At 42.3% G+C, this 20,229-nt stretch overlaps 2 protein-coding genes across 3 annotated transcripts; both read right to left on the bottom strand.

Annotated features, from left to right (window-relative positions):
• Window positions 1-2,763: 2,763 nt before the first annotated feature.
• Window positions 2,764-14,728, bottom strand: si:dkey-26c10.5 (uncharacterized protein LOC563797 homolog). 2 transcript variants are annotated; one of them, XM_052489243.1, is made up of 7 exons: window positions 14,268-14,728; window positions 13,944-14,045; window positions 4,669-4,773; window positions 4,329-4,496; window positions 3,949-4,100; window positions 3,682-3,779; window positions 2,764-3,552 (listed from the first exon to the last, which is right to left on the bottom strand). In XM_052489243.1, the coding sequence occupies exons 1-7, from the start codon at window positions 14,344-14,346 to the stop codon at window positions 3,426-3,428; spliced, it is 831 nt and encodes a 276-aa protein (XP_052345203.1). In that variant the 5' UTR covers window positions 14,347-14,728; the 3' UTR covers window positions 2,764-3,425. The 2 variants fall into 2 exon arrangements, with proteins under 2 accessions (XP_052345203.1, XP_052345204.1); XM_052489244.1 differs by lacking the exons at window positions 13,944-14,045; window positions 14,268-14,728 and adding an exon at window positions 12,857-13,217.
• A 142-nt stretch (window positions 14,729-14,870) lies between these two features.
• Window positions 14,871-19,309, bottom strand: LOC118371224 (gamma-aminobutyric acid receptor-associated protein-like 1). Its single transcript, XM_035756598.2, has 5 exons — window positions 19,096-19,309; window positions 16,386-16,475; window positions 15,970-16,048; window positions 15,615-15,733; window positions 14,871-15,342 (listed from the first exon to the last, which is right to left on the bottom strand). Exons 2-5 carry the CDS (start codon window positions 16,473-16,475, stop codon window positions 15,277-15,279), a joined length of 354 nt encoding a protein of 117 aa, XP_035612491.1. The 5' UTR covers window positions 19,096-19,309; the 3' UTR covers window positions 14,871-15,276.
• Between the last annotated feature and the right edge of the window lie 920 nt (window positions 19,310-20,229).

The following is a 20,229-nucleotide window of genomic DNA, read 5'->3' as shown; positions in this document are numbered from 1 at the left end:
ACGTGATCGAAGCAATCTTGAAGCGTGGAATCCGATTGTTCGGACCAGCGTTGAACAGACCTGAGCACGGGCGCTTCCTGTTTTAGTTTCTGTCTATAGGCTGGGAGCAACAAAATGGAGTCATGGTCAGATTTTCCAAAAGGAGGGCGGGGAAGGGCTTTATATGCTTCGCGGAAGTTAGATTAACAATGATCTGGGGTTTTGCCAGCCCAGGTCGCGCATTCGATATGTTGATAAAATTTAGGGAGCCTTGTTTTCAGATTAGCCTTGTTAAAATCCCCAGCTACAAAAAATGAAGCCTCGGGATATGTGGTTTCCAGTTTACATAGAGTCAAATTAAGTTCTTTCAGGGCCGTCAATGTGTCTGATTGGGGCGGGATATACACGACTGGGATTATGATCAAAGAGAATTCTCTTGGTAGATAATGCAGTCGGCATTTGATTGTAAGGAATTCTAGGTCAGGTGAACAAAAGGACTTGAGTTCCTGTATGTTGTTATGATCACACCACGTCTCGTAATCATAAGCGTTTCGTTAAGCATACACCGCCCCCGCCCTTGTTCTTACCAGAGAGATGGTTGTTTCTGTCGGCGTGATGCGTGAAGAAGCCGGGTGGCTGTACCGACTCTGATGATGTATCCCAAGTGAGCCATGTTTCCGTGAAACAAAGAACGTTACCATCTCTGATGTCTCTCAGGAAGGCAACCCTTGCTCAGATTTCGTTTACCTTGTTGTCAAGAGACTGGACATTGGCGAGTAGTATGCTAGGGAGCGGTGCACGATGTGCCCGTTTATGGAGCCTGACCAGAAGACTGCTCCGTCTGCCCCTTCTGTGGCGCCGTTGTTTTGGGTCGCCGGCTGGGATCCGATCCATTGTCCTGGGTGGTGGTACGAACAGAGGATCCGCTTCGGGAAAGTCGTATTCCTGGTCGTAATGTTGGTGAGTTGATGTTGCTCTTATATCCAATAGTTCCTACTGACTGTATGTAATAAAACCTAAGATTTCCTGGGGTAACAATGTAAGAAATAACACACAAAAAAGCAAAATAGTGCATAGTTTCCTAGGAACGCGAAGCGAGGCGGCCATCGTAGTCGGCGCCGGAAGTACTCATGTGGATACTCCTTCAAGACAGTTGGAAAAGCATTCCAAGTGAAGCTGGTTGAGAGAATGCCAATAGTGTGCAAAGCTGTCATCAAGACAAAGGGTGGCTACTCTGAAGAATCTAAAATATATTTTGATTTGTTTAACACTTTTTAGGTCACTACATGATTCCATATCTGTTATCTCATAGTGTTGATGTCTTCACTACTATTCTACAATGTAGAAAATTGTCAAAATAAAGAAAAACCCTTGAATGAGTAGATGTGTCCAAACTTTTGACTGGTACTGTATACAGTTGAAGTCGGAAGTTTACATACAGTACACTTCGGTTGGAGTCATTAAAACTCATTTTTCAACCACTCCACACATTTCTTGTAAACAAACTATAGTTTTGGCAAGTCGGTTAGGACATCTACTTTGTGCATGACACAAATATTTTTTCCAACAATTGTTTACAGACAGATTATTTCACTTATAATTCACTGTATCACAATTCCAATGGGTCAGAAGTTTACAAACACTAAAAGTTGACTGTGACGTTAAACAGCTTGGAAAATTCCCTAAAATGATGTAATGTCTTTAGAAGCTTCTGATAGGCTAATTGACATCATTTGAGTCAACTGGAGGTGTACCTGTGGATGTATTTCAAGGCCTACCTTCAAACTCAGTGCCTCTTTGCTTGACATCACGGGCAATCAAAAGAAATCAGCCAAGACCCCCGAAAAAAGTTGTAGACCTCCACAAGTCTGGTTCATCCTTGGGAGCAATTTCCAAACGCCTGAAGGTATCACGTTCACCTGTACAAACAATAGTACGCAAGTATAAACACCATGGGACCACGCTGCCGGCATACCGCTCAGGAAGGAGACGCGTTCTATCTCCTAGAGATGAACGTACTTTGGTGCAAAAAGTGCAAATCAATTCCAGAACAACAGCAAAGGACCTGGTGAAGAGGCTGGAGGAAACAGGTACAAAAGTATCTATATCCACAGTAAAACGAGTAATATCACGAGTAGTATTGAAGTATCATCTCAAGACATCAGTCAGAAAGTTAAAGCTTGGTCACAAATGGGTCTTCCAAATGGACAATGACACCAAGCATACTTCCAAAGTTGTGGAAAATGGCTTTAGGACAACAAAGTCAAGGTATTGGAGTGGCCATCACAATGCACTGACCTCAATCCCATAGAAAATTTGTGGGCAGAACTGAAAAAGCGTGTGCGAGCATTGAGGCCTACAAATGTTTGACCTAAATTAAACCATTTAAAGGCAATGCTACCAAATACTAATTGAATGTATGTAAACTTCTGACCCACTGGGAATGTGATTAAATAAATTAATGCTGACATAAATCTCTCTCTACTATTTCACATTCATAAAATTGTGGTGATCCTAACTGACCTAAGACAGGGAATTTTTACTAGGATTAAATGTCAGGAATTGTGAAAAACTGAGTTTAAATGTATTTAGCTAAAGTGTATGTAAACTTCCTACTTTAACTGTATATGCAGTATTACATGTCAAAAACAAAATATTTGTACATGGTATGACTGGGTTGAAATGTAGACTAGATTCATTTTAAATGTTCTTGGACCATATATGTTACTTTATCATTCCAAGTAAAGCACATGAACACTTTTTATGAAAGATTTGACGAGACAGTATAATAACGGATTCTTTATTACAGGGAAAAGTTATATTCAACTTTTGTTTCTTTCAGGATTGTGAATCCATACTTAAAACATAATGATTGGTTAATGCACATAATCATGTAGGTCATTATCACATTCAAAGGCATTCAGAAAACATATAGAAAACATCTCAGCAAAACAAGCAAATAAGTGCAATATTGCGTGTTAATCTTTAACATTAGTGCAAATTCTAACTGAAACTGTAAGGCCGACTTGATTGTTCTTCACAAGGCATAACTAACTGTAATGTGATTATATTTACCATCAATAGTCATACCTGGATGTCTAATGAATGAATTATAACATAGACTTAGGTCATACAGTGTATAATCATGGTTTAAAAGGCTGTTGATAGAGATGTGTAATCATGGGATAAAAGGCTATGGAATAGGACTGAATGAGAGAAGTCTAAAGAGAATCCGTATTGTCAGGTTTCTTAGTTGGAATATGGCAGTGGCCACTAACCCTGCTGACCTACATGGTGTACAACACTTAAATGATTCAGCTAATCAAGGTGATTCATTGACTAGCTAAATCATGTGTCTTACTGCTGGGATGGAACAAAAGCCTGTACATCGTATAGCTCTCCAGGACCAGGGTTGGTGACTGCTGGCAGATGGTGAAGTCTGTCCTTTAGCGCCCCCTCTGGCAGATGTAGAAGCTGTACTGGTCACATGATGTGGAGCTCCAGCTTCTCTCAGGAGGATCCCTTCCTGTCAGTAACCCACAATCCCCTTGTCTGTTGGATCCTGACCAGTAACTACCAATGAGAGGAAAGGGAACAACTCAGTACTGTCCATACTAAAACATTACACTTATTTTCATTTCTGTATAACAAAGTCTGTTTGCCATCTTGAAGGCCAATAAACATCATCATCGGTTGTCTCACCTCTGTCCCAGTACAGTGTTGTTGACCCAAACCCAGTTCCTGGTTCTCTGTCTCAGGCCAATCCAGTACATCAGGTTCCCCGTCTTCGTTAGAAAGGTCTGGGAGAATGCACAGTTTTTATTGGACTATTAGTAACCTTTGTCAATCCAACTGTTATGTATGGTTGTCATACAATCACTGGTGCGTTGCTATCATCATTGTATGGTCACTGTTATACAAAGAAGAGAAACAAGAGGTAGAGAGGAGTAATAATTGTAGTAGAACCACCTGCACTGTTTTGTTTGTTATGACAGCCAGATCTGCCCCTCTCTTCTTACACTCGTCCCTGCTCTCATCCCAGTTCATTCTGTCTCTGGAGAGGAAGTAGCAGGAGCTCTCAAAGTGCAGCCAGCCTTCATCACACATGTGGCAAGCCGGGACTGGAGGAAAGGAGGGAAATTACTCTTCAAGTACAACATGTAGTTCAATTAATACATGTAGGTTCAATTATTATTATTAGCATTATTATTAGCATGGTATGAAGTCAAAGAGAAAACATTGTAGTGGTACAATACATCTCAAAGCATTAGATCGATACATCGACAATATGTAGAGCGATATAGTTGAATAGGTTACATTAGACTAACACACTACAGTAGTGGACTCACCCTGGCTCTGTTGTTGGAAGTATTGTGCTTGGCATGTCTGCAGGCTGCACACCTCAGTGGACTGGAACCTCTCCTCTTTAGCCTCAATCCCTTTTTCAGTCACACTCCCCTTCTCTTTAGCCTCAATCCCTTTTTCAGTCCCATGACAGACCTGAGGCTGGGATAGAACTAGAGAATAATGAAGAAAAAAAGAGAATGGAATCCTATTACACATTTGTTTAGTTATTTTCTTGCATAGAAGACTTATCTAAACCAACATGCTAAATATTCTATCAAATTAAAAATGAGTCTTGCCTGTTTCTAAATCACTATTCTAGAATAGAATGTCTATGATACTCACATTTGACACTGAGGATGATGATGACGAGCAGTAGAACCAGACAGATGACAGACAGTAGTAAACACATTGCGCGGTACAGACCAACGTTCCCCAGGACCTGCAGGTCTAGACAAGGAAAGAATAGTCTTAAGGGACTTCCACACCAAAGACGATAACTATAACGATAACAATAACATTATACACTGAGTGTACAAAACATTAGGAACACCTTCCTAATATTGATTTGGACCCCCCTTTTCCCCTTAGAACAGCCTGAATTCATCGAGACATGGACTCTACTAGGTGTTGAAAGCGTTCCACTGGGATGCAATGCTCCCACAGTTGTGTCAAGTTGGCTGGATGTCCTTTGGGTGCTGGACCTTTCATGATACACACAGGAAACGGTTGAGTGTGAAAAACCCAGCAGCATTGCAGTTGTTGACACACTCAAACTGGGGCGCCTGGCACCTACTACCATCCCCCGTTGAAAGGCACTTAAATATTTTGTCTTGCTCATTCACCCTCTGAATGGCACACATACACAATTCATATCTCAATTGTCTCAAGGCTTTAAAGCAGACAGACGTTTTTCACTGTTTCGCTGTGGTTTTAGTCATCAATCTAGAAAGAGGTCAATATTTTATTAATGTAGTAATGTTTCCCCCCTAGAAAGCTACGACCTTTGGCTTTCACCTGGAATTGTTTATTTATGTCTGAAAAATAACACTTCAACCCATATGATCTAATACACAATACAAGTATAATACAAATATGATTTATTATTTTTTTTGTGAATGAATAAGCCTTTTTATACTTCATAAAATGTCCATATATAGTTATAATCGGATGTAGGAATATCTACCCAAAATATTTCATCTTCTTTATTACATTAATGATAGTCAAAATCTGTTAAATGTGTGAACGTATAAATCAACATTTGGGCCATTTAAACAGCTTGCATCCCTCCTATAGACAAGGGGAGAAGGGCCATGTAAAGGGCTCGATTTTGTCATTCTGAACACATGAAATGTGTCTATCTGCCTCTGACATGAAATGTTTGACTTCCTCACAAACTTGTGAGTGTGTAGGTCGCAATCTTTATCGTAGAGCTATGAAAGTTATATATTTAGATCTGCCTGCTCGAGACAAATTCAGTAATTGCTTTGCCATGTCTGTGCCATGAAGCAGTCAAGACTGTTTTTCTAAGGCCCGCCTATTTGACCTAACGTTGCAGTGAAGTGATATAAATGGATGTAATGATGCAGCCAACCACCAGAGGGAAGCAAATACAAGTTTATTCGACAAAGGATGTTGACGTGGTCCTAGGAAACTCTGGATGGCTGTCTTCTGGTAAACATTCATATTTTTAAAGTAATTCTAGTGCCTGATTTGGAAAGAGCAGGTGTTCCTAATGTTGTGTACACTGTGTATAAAATATATAATATATAATTTCAATAACCTCTAAAAAGCCTTGCATTTGAATGCCTGTTTCATTCTGAAATAATAATAATCTAGCCTAGGCCTGATTAGGCTATTATACCATTTTTATCAGTAATGGGTCTTTTCTTGACAGTTCACAAGATTCCGAAAGGCACATTAGCAGGACAGTGAGAGTGTGTATTTTGTCAGGATGTATTGCTATTAACAAATACAGTACCAGTCAAAGGTTTGGACACAACTATTTATTCAAGGTTTTTTCTGTATTTTGTACTATTTTCTACATTGTAGAATAATAGTGAAGACATCAAAATGATGAAATAACATATATGGATGTCACGCCTTGGTCTTAGTATTTTGTGTTTTCTTTCTTTATTTGGTCAGGCCAGGGTGTGACATGGGTTATTGTGGTGTGTTTTTTGTCTTGGGGTTTTGTGGGGTGACTAATTAGTCTATGGCTGCCTGAGGCGGTTCTCAATCAGAGTCAGGTGATTTATCGTTGTCTCTGATTGGGAACCATATTTAGGCAGCCATATTCTGTGAGTGTTTTCGTGGGTGATTGTTCCTGTCTCTGTGTTAGTTGTTCACCAGACAGGCTGTATAGGTTTTCACGTTCCGTTTGTTGTTTTGTATATATGTATAGTTATTTCATGTATCGTTCAGTTTCATTAAAGAACATGAGTAACCACCACGCTGCATTTTGGTCCTCTCCTTCGACAGACGAATGCCGTTACAGAATCACCCACCACACCCGGACCAAGCAGCGTGGTAACAGGCAACAGCGACAGCGGAAGCAGCGAAAGGAGGAATGGACATGGGAAGACGTTTTTGTTGGCAAGGGTTGTTACACTTGGGAGAAGATACTGGCTGGAAGAGATCACCTCCCATGGGAACAGGTGGAGGCACTTAGGAGAGCAGAGGCAGCCGGAGAGAGGAGCCGACGTTACGAGGGAACACGGTTGGCAAGGAAACCCGAAAGTCAGCCCCAAAAATGTATTGGGGGGAGGCTCAGGGAGAGTGTGGCAGAGTCAAGGTTCAGACCTGAGCCAACTCCCTCTGCTTATCGTGAGGAGCAGCGATCACAGGACTTCTGGACTTGGGAGGAGATATTGGACGGAAAAGGACCCTGGGCACAGCCTGGTGAATATCGACGCCCCAAAGAAGAACTGGAGGCGGCGAAATCGGAGAGGCGCTGGTATGAATCAAATCAAATCAAATCAAATTTATTTATATAGCCCTTCGTACATCAGCTGATATCTCAAAGTGCTGTACAGAAACCCAGCCTAAAACCCCAAACAGCAAACAATGCAGGTGTAAAAGCACGGTGGCTAGGAAAAACTCCCTAGAAAGGCCAAAACCTAGGAAGAAACCTAGAGAGGAACCGGGCTATGTGGGGTGGCCAGTCCTCTTCTGGCTGTGCCGGGTAGAGATTATAACAGAACATGACCAAGATGTTCAAATGTTCATAAATGACCAGCATGGTCGAATAATAATAAGGCAGAACAGTTGAAACTGGAGCAGCAGCAGTCAGGTGGAATGGGGACAGCAAGGAGCCATCATGTCAGGTAGTCCTGGGGCACTGTCCTAGGGCTCAGGTCCTCCGAGAGAGAGAGAAAGAAAGAGAGAATTAGAGAGAGCATATGTGGGGTGGCCAGTCCTCTTTTGGCTGTGCCGGGTGGAGATTATAACAGAACGTGGCCAAGATGTTCAAATGTTCATAAATGACCCAGCATGGTTGAATAATAGTAAGGCAGAACAGTTGAAACTGGAGCAAAATGAAGAGCAAAATGAAGAGGCAGCACTGCGAAGCGGATAGAAGCCTGAGAGTCAGCCCCAAAAATGTATTGGGGGGGGCTTACAGGGAGTATGGCTATGCCAGGTAGGAGACCTGCGCAAACTCCCTGTGCTTACCGGGGGGCTAGAGAGACCGGCCAGGCACCGTGTTATGCTATGGAGCGCACGGTGTCTCCAGTGCGGGTGCGTAGCCCGGTGCGGTACATACCAGCTCTTCGTATTGGCCGGGCTAGATTGGGCATCGAGCCAGGTAAGGTTGGGCAGGCTCGGTGCTCAAGAGCTCCAGTGCGCCTGCACGGTCCGGTCTATCCAGTGCCACCTCCACACACCAGTCCTCCGGTGGCAGCTCCCCGCACCAGGCTTCCTGTGTGTGTCCTCGGTCCAGTACAACCAGTTCCAGCACCACGCACCAGGCCTTCAGTGAGCTTTGCTTGTTCAGCGCAGCCAGAGCCTTTCTCCTCTCCAGTGCTGTCGGAGTCTCCCACCTGTTTAGCGCTGCCGGAGCCTCCCTCCCGCCTGTTCAGCGCAGCCAGCGCTTTCCTCCTCTCCTGTGCTGTCGGAGTCTCCCGCCTCTTTAGCGCAGCCAGAGCTTTCCTCCTCTCCTGCGCTGCCGGAGTCTCCCGCATGTTCAGCGCTGCCAGAGCCTTCCTCCTCTACAGCGCTGCTGAAGTCTCCTGCCTGTTCAGCGCAGCCAGAGCTGCCAGCCTTCATGGAGCAGCCTGAGCTGCCAGCCTGCATGGAGCAGCCTGAGCTGCCAGCCTGCATGGAGCAGCCTGAGCTGTCAGCCTGCATGGAGCAGCCAGAGCTGTCAGTCTGCAGGGAGCAGCCAGAGCTGTCAGTCTGCATAGAGTAGCCAGAGCTGTCAGTCTGCATAGAGTAGCCAGAGCTGTCAGTCTGCATGGAGCAGCCAGAGCTGCCAGTCTGCATGGAGCAGCCAGAGCAGCTAGATCCGCCAGTCAGCCAGACTCTTCCAGATCTGCCAGTGTTAGAGGAAATTATGGTTGAAATGACTAATTATGTATACATTCCAATCAGAACTGACTAGTCCAAATGCTATAATGTATTGTACATATGAATTTTGCTCCCATTCCCAATTGTATATAATGTAGTCAGGAGTTTAGTAACAATGAAGGTCTGTTCCTTAGTTCATTCATTTGTACAATCTCCAGGTGGCAGGAACGGCCTATCTCCAGACTGTCTAGAATGTTGATTTATATTGACTGACCTTGACTTCAGGCGTGGAGCAAAGACTCGAGAGCTAGAGGTCCCTCTACTGGTGAAATAGATAGAACGTTTAGAAAACGCTGACGTCATTTTCAGTTTATAACCTGTGGAAATATGTGTATGTGGCAGTACTCTCTTGAATTAAACGCTGTTACCTGGCTTTTAAGACTGGTCTCGATCTACTTCATGCATAATTAATGAACTTACACCTCATTAATGAACTAGAGAGAGTGCGAATTTGATTTTGGCTATAAAACATATAGGAATTTTAAATTCCTCTAACAGCCAGTCAACCAGACTCTTCCAGATCTGCCAGTCAACCAGACTCTTCCAGATCTGCCAGTCAACCAGACTCTTCCAGATCTGCCAGTCAACCAGACTCTTCCAGATCTGCCAGTCAACCAGACTCTTCCAGATCCGCCAGCCAGCCAGGATCTGCCGGAGCCAACTACCTGCCTGAGCTTCCTCTCAGTGCTGAGCTTCCTCTCAGTGCTGAGCTTCCTCTCAGTGCTGGGCTTCCCCTCAGTGCTGGGCTTTCCCTCAGTGCTGGGCTTCCCCTCAGTGCTGGGCTTCCCCTCAGTGCTGAGCTGCCCCTCAGTCCCGAGCTGCCCCTCAGTCCCGAGCTGCCCCTCAGTCCCGAGCTTCCCCTCAGTCACGAGCTTCCCCTCAGTCACGAGCTTCCCCTCAGTCACGAGCTTCCCCTCAGTCCCGAGCTGCCCCTCAGTACCGAGCTGCCCCTCAGTCCCGAGCTGCCCCTCAGTCCCGAGCTTCCCCTCAGTCCCGAGCTTCCCCTCAGTCCCGAGCTACCCCTCAGTCCCGAGCTGCCCCTCAGTCCCGAGCTGCCCCTCAGTCACAAGCTGCCCCTCAGTCCAGTGGGGTTCTGGGTGAGGACTACTAGGCCATGGTCGGCGGCGAGGGTGGACTATCCCAGGAAGAGAGGGGGAGGAACGAAAACATTTATGGAGTGGGGTCCACGTCCCGAGCCGGAGCCGCCACCATGGACAGACGCCCGCCCGGACCCTCCCTATGGTTTTGAGGTGCGTCCGGGAGTCCGCACCTTAGGGGGGTTCTGTCACGCCTTGGTCTTAGTATTTTGTGTTTTCTTTATTTATTTGGTCAGGCCAGGGTGTGACATGGGTTATTGTGGTGTGCTTTTTGTCTTGGGGTTTTGTGGGGTGACTAATTAGTCTATGGCTGCCTGAGGCGGTTCTCAATCAGAGTCAGGTGATTTATCGTTGTCTCTGATTGGGAACCATATTTAGGCAGCCATATTCTGTGAGTGTTTTCGTGGGTGATTGTTCCTGTCTCTGTGTTAGTTGTTCACCAGACAGGCTGTATAGGTTTTCACGTTCCGTTTGTTGTTTTGTATATATTTATAGTTATTTCAGGTATTGTTCAGTTTCATTAAAGAACATGAGAAACCACCACGCTGCATTTTGGTCCTCTCCTTCGACAGACGAACGCCGTTACAATGGAATCATGTAGTAAACAAAAAAAGTGTTTAAAAAAAGCCACCCTTTGCCTTAATGACAGCTTTGCACACTTTTGGCATTCTCTTAACCAGCTTCATGAGGAATGCTTTTCCAACCGTCTTGAAGGAGTTCCCACATATGCTGAGCACTTGCTGGCTGTTGTTCCTTCACTCTGCGGTCCAACTAATCCCAAATCATCTCAATTGGGTTGAGGCCGGGTTATTGTGGAGATCAGGTCATCTGATGAGGCACTCCATCACTCTCCTTGGTCAAATTGCCCTTACACAACCTGGAGGTGTGTTTTGGGTCATTGTCCTGTTGAAAAACAAATGATAGTCCCACTAAGCTCAAATCAGATGGGATGGCATATTGCTGAAGAATGCTGTGGTAGCCATGCTGGTTAAGTGTTCCTTGAATTATAAATAAATCACAGACAGGGTCACCAGCAACGCACCCCCACACCATAAGACATCCTCCTCCATACTTCACAGTGGGAACCACACATTCGGAGATCATCAGTTCAGCTACTCTGTGTCTCACAAAGACACGGCGGTTGGAACCAAAAATCTCAAATTTGGACTCATCAGACCAAAGGACAGATTTCCAACGGTCTAATGTCCATTGCTCATGTTTCTTGGCTCAAGCAAGTCTCTTCTTCTAATTGGTGTCCTTTAGTAGTGGTTTCTTTGCAGCAATTTGACCATGAAGGCCTGATTCATGCAGTCTCCTCTGAACAGTTGATGTTGAGATGTGTCTGTTGAACTCTGTGAAGCATTTATTTGGGCTGCAATCTGAGGTGCAATTAACTCTAATGAACTTATCCTCTGCAGCAGAGGTAACTCTGGTCTTCCTTTCCTGTGGCAGTCCTCATGAGAGCCAACTCCATGAGAGCCAACTACCAACTCCATAGGGCTTGCGACAGAACTTAAAGGAACTTTCGAAGTTCTTGAAGTAATGATGGGCTGTTATTTTTCTTTGCTTATTTGAGCTCTTCTTGCCATAATATGGACTTGGTTGTTTACCAAATAGGGCTATCTTCTGTATACAATCCTTACCTTTTCACAACACAACTGATTGGTTCAAACGCATTCAGAAGGAAAGAAATTCCACAAATTAACTTTTAACAAGGCACACCTGTTAATTGAAATACATTCCAGGTGACTACCTCATGAAGCTGGTTGAGAGAATGCCAAGAGTGTGCAAAGCTGTCATCAAGGGAAAGGGTGGCTACTTTGAAAAATCTCAAATATATTTAGATTTTTTTTAACCCTTTTTTGGTTACTAAATGATTCCATGTGTTATTTCATAGTTGATGTGTTCACTATTATTCTACAATGTAGAAAATAGTACAAATAAAGAAAATCCCTTGAATGAGTAGGTGTGTCCAAACTTTTGACTCGTACTGTACCATCGGAAAATATGGCCTTATGCGGATATGGCTGTTTGTCATGTATCATCATTCACCCAAGTCGTTCTATATCAGCTGTGGTGAAAAAAAGTACTCAATTATCATACTTGAGTAAAAATAAAGATACCTTAATAGAAAATGACTAAACTAAAAGTGAGTCACCCAGTAAAATATTACTTGAGTAAAAGTCTAAAAGTATTTGGTTTTAAATATACTTTAGTATCAAAAGTATATGGAATTGCTCAAATATACTTAAGTATAAAAAGTAAAAGTTTTAATAATGTCTAATCGCTTATATTATGCAAATCAGACGGCACCATTTTTATTACATTTTTTTATTTAAGGATAGCCAGAGGCACACCAACACTCAGACATCAATTTACAAATGAAGCATTTGTGTTTAGGTAGTCCGCCAGATCAGAGGCAGTTGGGATGACCAGGGATGTTCCCTTGATAAATGCATGAATTTGACCATTTTCCTGTCAAAATGTAACGAGTACTTTTGGGTGTCAGGGAAAATGTATAAAGTAAAAAAGTACATTATTTTCTTTAGGCAAGTTTACTGTGCCCTCCTCTCGGAGCAGCCTCACGCAGCTAGAACCAACAGCGCGTTTTTGATTGGTTGTTAGGTACTGGGTAAACATCGCTCTGAAAGTGACCCCAAACGATATATAGATCTCGTTATCCACACATTTTGTAGTTATAGGTGTAATGTGAACGCTCCTGTTCACTTGAATTAGAACGATTTCAATTGTTTGATATTATAGTTCGTTATAGGTATCATTCTTGAACGGCCCTGGCTTTGTTATTTGTCCGGCACCATCAGACATTTTTATAAGCAATCACTACGAGCAACAATTGAAATCCTGCTTACCTTTATCTTGCTGTTCCTTCACTTCAACCGATAACTTTGTGTCTGTATCGTCTGGTAATTTGGCAGTCCCTCCACTTCCTCCAATACGGCAAAATTGTATATACATTACTGTCGTTCCTGACCCACAGACTGCGACTGTAAAGTACTGTGAATGCTAAATGCACTGTGGTTTAAAAAAAATCCCTTTCAGTCTCTATAGCAACGTGCCCTTTTCAGATTTATAACTAATTCCTGTAATACAATACTCAGTCTGTCCCAAAATCATTTGGATGCTGCTGCTACTTTCTGTCTCTATCTCTGCGTGTCTAGACAGCGTTCTGAATAACTGTCTGGAGAGTTATCAAGTCCTTGGAGTGATGTCCATTCAGCCTGGCTGTGTTTTTCAACAATAGATTGGGTCTCTGCTTGGAGGTCTGCTATTATCATGTCTCAGCCTTGAAACAGGTCCTTTCTCTCCAGATGGGTTTCGTTATGTTACAAGCTAGATAATATTATCCCCTAAAACTAGACATTTTCACCACATTATTTCATGTTTCCATGTCAGAAATATAGAAATCCTGTTATATGGACATTTTGGAACATTGACATTCTGTTTTTGTTATAACAACTTCACCTGACCTGTAACATGTGCTATATAAGGGTTGGCAATGAATGACCTCAAAAGTCTAGACGTGCAGATGCAAACTGCAAGTTGCACACCACACACAACATTAATAGTAGGCTAGACCAAGGAAATGTGTCGGTAATCAAAATTCGGAACTGGGAAAATTACTTTCACTGTCGCACTGACTATTTTTCTCTCTCTCACACACATAGACTGAATGCGTGGTTCTCTATTCCTCTTTTTCCTCTCTTGCGCAAAAGTAGAAATAATGTTTATTTTAATAGGACATTTTTAGACATCCATTTATTTAGGATTAGTTAAGACATATTTAATAATAATCTTATAATTATAATATTTGGGGTTTAGGCCGAGTGTCTGTAAATCACTTTGTGACATCTGCTTCTGTAAAAATGGATTAATAAAATATATTTCAGTGATTAAATTTGATGAATAATATAATAACAGTGTTGTAGCCACTTGTACCTGGTCTGTCTTTGGCACAGGGCTGGCCAGGAGAAGCTTCAGCATAAATGTCCTCCGATGGACTCTTCAGTTTGGAATAGACTGTAGATTCAGCTTCCTCGACTGATAGACATGCAGACACACAAATAGGTTATGTGGAAGCTTAGGACCAAATTAATCTTCTCAGAACACAACAAAAAATAGCATATAGCCTAAGACACTTTTTAAAAGGATTGAACCTAATACCGTAATAGAAATGAAAATATGCTGATGTATTCCGAGAAAAGTGGTGCAAATTTACCCCAGTAGCTGAAGTTTGGTGATGAAGATGTTCTCTTTCTTTACCTGAGGTCTCCAGCATTCTCTGACTCTCGTCCACTTCCACGACTCTTTCCTCCTCTCGGGGGGTTTCTTGCATCTCCATGATTCTCTCGTTTTCTGTCTGGGTCTAGAACTTTCTATTTCCCTGGAAAGCCTATAAGCCGGTTCAGCCAAAACTCCAGAAAGTTACTTGTGTAGCAAGTCTCCCACACACAAACCAAATATGTCTATTTAAATTATCTCCCTTAGTCTCTATAGCTAATGTCACTTGAATACAACATAAACAATGTACTAAAGTTATCCCTCCTTTCAATTACAAGTTACACTTCCTCACTGATTTCTCTTTGGCTCACTCACTCTTTTTTATTAAGGACGTTTCGTCATTCCCACCCGCCATTACTGAGTGTCAGCAATTTATTTGAATTGTGATAGACAATTGAATCACACAGTATATCTAAATGAAACATCTTAGAACTTCTGCAAAAGACAAATGTCTTACATTCACAACTTTTAAAAATAGAGGATGAGATGGGGACAGGTTGTGATATGACAATACACACTCGCACACAGTCTTGCTTGAATAAAACATTATTTTTTTAAATGACATACTGCAGAACTAGCAAACCATGCATTTCAGATTTTATTTTCCACAAAAGTCCATGATATTAATTTACACAAAAAAAATACTATTTGCATTAAATACAGATGGCTGGCTGAGAAAGAAAGATAGAAATTAAAAGAGCTTTCCCCTTAACACTCTTCTTTTATTGAAATATATTTTTCACTCCCCCTATTTCCAATTACCCCATTATTTTTCAAATTTAGAATGCCTTACCATGGTTGAGAGCATACTGACACAGAATATGATCACCCCAAAAATACTGACAAAACTTATACAAACCCTACCCACCAAACTCTCCTCCCCACCGCCATCTCCTAAATACTTAAAGAATAATAGTGCTGAAACATTACAAAGAGTTCTCTCCTATCTCCATCTCCTGTCTCTCTCTCTCTTTCCTCCCTTTGTCCCATCTCAGGCACCGTAGACGCTCTCGTTACTGTAGGTCATGTATAGGAACAGGTCCTCTTCATGGTGCTCCTGTGAGGGACCGGGAAGGACAGGGACAGGGAGGGAAATAAGGATTTAAAATGGCAAAAGCAGAACTGCTGACAATAACTGAAGTATGTACACTGAATAAAACATGATACTTTAATTCTAATTGTTTACAACATGCTCAAAACCCACGCAACACAATCTCAATGTAACTGAGTTGTGTCACTGACCGTGAGGAAATGCCTGGCATCTGGATCTCGCATTAGGGGGTCATGGGGGTAGGATAAAAGGTTGTGTCAGTGTGCGTGTGTGTTTACCTCATAGACAGCGGAGAGAGGAGAACTGGATGGGGGAAGGGAGTTGTTGACGAAAAAGAAGAGAGCCTCCTCAGGTCTCATAGACACACGTTGTCGGATCAGGAAGCACAGTTGACCCACTGAGAGAGAAAAATAGAGAGATGGTCAGACAGGGACTTACAGAACGAAACTAAACACATTACCTAGACTTTCATTTCAAAAGAAGAGGAAGAGTGGCGCTATAGTGGAGAAAATAAGGAAGCAGGAGAGAAGGAAGAGAGGCACGGGGAGAGGGAAGAGGATAAGAACAAGGTCATGAGTTGGAAGAGAGGAAATAATTGTGAGAAAGACAGACATCTCATCTCGTCAGTTTCACCTGTGAGGTCAGAGGGCACAAGGTACTTCTTCTTGTCCAGGTCAGGAGCTCTCGACCTGGTAGCCCTCTCCACAATGATCTGGTTTAGGAGGAAACACAGTAGTTGGCCAGTAATTACACACTGCACCGTCATGTCCCATTCAATTGGAGCCAAGAAACTTGGCATGCAAGGCTAACATCCATGTATTGAACCCTATCTGACCTTAATAACACCTTACTAGCTTCCTTTCCTTTAATCCTATGCCAGGATCACTTATCTGCTGATAAAGGGATGGATAGGGTTTTTAGACCCTGAAAATTAATTCACAATCATGAGTGTGATGTCCTTTCAGATCAGTGACCAATGGTCATAAGAGAACGGAGTTAAGGAAAGGAAGCTATTCAACACTACTGGCATTTATTCTGTTCACACTCACCGGTATCTTGTCAGGATGCTTGGCTCGCACCCTCTCACCCTCTGCCCTCCTCACCTCCAGTGGTACAGAGCGCTGGTACTGACTGTCCATCTACAGAGACACACAGGGACAGGTCAACAGTGGTTAACATTTGATAATGCATCATATATGGATGCACCGTTATCATTGCAACACCACTGTATACAGTGGGGCAAAAAAAATATTTAGTCAGCCACCAATTGTGCAAGTTCTCCCACTTAAAAAGATGAGAGAGGCCTGTAATTTTCATCATAGGTACACTTCAACTATGACAGACAAAATGAAGAAAAAAAAATCCAGAAAATCACATTGTAGGATTTTTAATGAATTTATTTGCAAATTATGGTGGAAAATAAGTATTTGGTCACCTACAAACAAGCAAGATTTCTGGCTCTCACAGACCTGTAACTTCTTCTTTAAGAGGCTCCTCTGTCCTCCACTCGCTACCTGTATTAATGGCACCTGTTTGAACTTGTTATCAATATAAAAGAAAAAAGTCCACAACCTCAAACAGTCACACTCCAAACTCCACTATGGCCAAGACCAAAGAGCTGTCAAAGGATACCAGAAACAAAATTGCAGACCTGCACCAGGCTGGGAAAACTGAATCTGCAATAGGTAAGTAGCTTGGTTTGAAGAAATCAACTGTGAGAGCAATTATTAGGACATGGAAGACATACAAGACCACTGATAATCTCCCTCGATCTGGGGCTCCACGCAAGATCTCACCCCGTGGGGTCAAAAGGATCACAAGAACAGTGAGCAAAAATCCCAGAACCACACGGGAGGACCTAGTGAATGACCTGCAGAGAGCTGGGACCAAAGTAACAAAGCCTACCATCAGTAACACACTACGCCGCCAGGGACTCAAATCCTGCAGTGCCAGAAGTGTCCTTCTGTTTAAGCCAGTACATGTCCAGGCCCGTCTGAAGTTTGCTAGAGAGCATTTGGATGATCCAGAAGAAGATTGGGAGAATGTCATATGGTCAGATGAAACCAAAATATAACTTTTTGGCAAAAACTCAACTCGTCGTGTTTGGAGGACAAAGAATGCTGAGTTGCATCCAAAGAACACCATACCTACTGTGAAGTATGGGGGTGGAAACATCATCATGCTTTGGGGCTGTTTTTCTGCAAAGGGACCAGGACGACTGACCGTGTAAAGGAAAGAATGAATGGGGCCATGAATCGTGAGATTTTGAGTGAAAACCTCCTTCCATCAGCAAGGGCATTGAAGATTAAACGTGTCTGGGTCTTTCAGCATGACAATGATCCCAAACACACCGCCTGGGCAACGAAGGAGTGGCTTCGTAAGAAGCATTTCAAGGTCCTGGAGTTGTCTAGCCAGTCTCCAGATCTCAACCCCATAGAAAATCTTTGGAGGGAGTTGAAAGTCCTTGTTGCCCAGCAACAGCCCCAAAACATCACTGCTCTAGAGGAGATCTGCATGGAGGAATGGGCCAAAATACCAGCAACAGTGTGTGAAAACCTTGTGAAGACTTACAGAAAACGTTTGACCTCTGTCATTGCCAACAGAGGGTATATAACAAAGTATTGAGATAAACTTTTGTTATTGACCAAATACTTATTTTCCACCATAATTTGCAAATAAATTGATTAAAAATCCTACAATGTGATTTTCTGGATTTTTTTTCTCATTTTGTCTGTCATAGTTGAAGTGTACCTATGATGAAAATTACAGGCCTCTCTCATCTTCTTAAGTGGGAGAACATGCACAATTGGTGGCTGACTAAATACTTTTTTGCCCCACTGTATGTATCCTGCTGTTACTTGCAGTTGTGCAAATAATAATGCATGATAAAATATGTTAAGTGATACTCTTCAAACAACCTCTATTATTATGTATATAGTTAATTTAAAAGTAAAATATAGCCTAACTAGCTGACTATGTGTGAAGCCTGGAGCCACTTATCAGCTGTACCTTGATATCAAGGTACCAAGACCATGATGACATAATGGATCAGGTACACAAAAACAAACTTGTCAAGGAGAGTCAGATAGGCTACTGTATGCTGTCTTGACAACTCAATCATTTTAAATCATGTATTGTATGTAGAGGGGCCTACAATGTTTAAACGTTTTTTAAAATTTTAATTTAAACTTTATAAATGTGATATGCATATATAGTCTTATATTTGCACTTGTTGGTCAACTAAATATTGAGATTAGATATGAAAATGTACAACATAGCCTACATTGCGTGAACACACTGTCTTGCTTTCTAGTGGATACATTAATTAGCTACACATCTTATTTACAAACATCGTGTGATCGCCAAGGTAACGTTAGCTAAAAATGTATTATCATAATAGCTACAGGTTGAATTCTGCATAGCCCTGTTTCAATCACAGTCAACTATAGTAGCCTACTGTTGTGGTTTTTCAGACAATGGCAAGGTAGGCACGTCATTATTTACAGTTTTGGGCTTGGTCAGCTGAGTAGGCGAAGGTTAACGTCAGCTGCCTCCAGTAGCTAGTTTATGTTGCAAGCGGATGTTATGGCGAATCCTTATCGCTGAATGAAAAACGTATTCACATGACATCCAAAAGAGAGCCAATCTCAGCCAACAAATCGATCAAAGCCAATGAGCTATTTCTGATATTGTGCAAGATTGAGGAATATGCTGCACGATCTCGAAGCGAAGACAATGAATAAACAGCAAGACACTCACCTTCTTTGGAAAAACGTAATAAAAACAAATACAAGTGAAAATTCCACACCGATCTTTCCCACCGACTCTTCACGTAACCAACGTTTTCATATAATGAGCACGACGAACAATTATTTTGGATGAAATTATTTAAACGAAATATATTCTTAAATAGCCGACTGTTCTAACCAGCTAGCGACTTCTTGCCCCAGAAACAACAACAAATACCGTCACGCCCAATTTGAGTTATTTAGACCAATGAACGTCCTTTGCGCTGACGGACAAAGTTTTTAACCACTGGGGCAGAGTCGAGGGGCGCCGTTTAAGTTTGTTTACAATGCTCCCATTGGAGTAATGGTGCTGTTTCCCGCCCTCCAACTCGGTTTTTGCTTGAATTACGTTTTAGTCAACCAATTAAATTGTTGGAAAACTGGGCCAGGAGCGGTTTCTTCTACGTGCCAGACGTTGCATACGTGCCAGACGTTACATACTATTTGTCCTGTAAAAAGTACGCTTTAAGTCAGGGCTGTAAACATAGTTGTGTTCAGTCTAAGTCCTTTGACCAGGGTCTGCTATTGATTTTAGGCCTAAAGTCTATGGCGTAGCCAAGTTCTCCTGCTGTTCACTATTTGCTATCAAAAACAAAAGTCAGAAAATGAATAAGTATTTCACATAGGCCATTTATTTCCAAAGCATAGTTCTCAGTCTCCTCCACACAGACAGAACAGCTTATTTTTATAATTGCACCAATTTTGCCATAAAATGATAGTGTAGGCTACATGCACAGTCCTGGAAATGTATTGCACTTACAGCCCTTTCAACATTCTTAACAATGTGCATGCAAACTCTCTCTTTATCTCATAGTCTTCTGTATCTCAAAAGGGGATTAAGTATCCTCGCCTGGCTACTCAAACTCCTTGTTCCAGTCAAACGCTACGCCATGCCCACAGACATTAGTTTCTTCTACGGATCGGAATACCTCCCTGACGATTTCTAGAAAGCAAACTAACATTGAGTGGCTGCTGCCAACACACTGACTCAACTCCAGCCACTTTAATAATGGGAATTGATGGGAAATTATGTAAAATATATCACTAGCCACTTTAAACAATGCTACCTAATATAATGTTTACATACCCTACATTATTCATCTCA

Source organism: Oncorhynchus keta, chromosome 31 (genome assembly GCF_023373465.1).
Source record: "Oncorhynchus keta strain PuntledgeMale-10-30-2019 chromosome 31, Oket_V2, whole genome shotgun sequence".
NCBI classification, from domain to species: Eukaryota; Metazoa; Chordata; class Actinopteri; order Salmoniformes; family Salmonidae; genus Oncorhynchus; species Oncorhynchus keta.
Note: the sequence above shows the minus strand (reverse complement) of the source record. Positions and strands in the feature narration are given on the sequence as shown.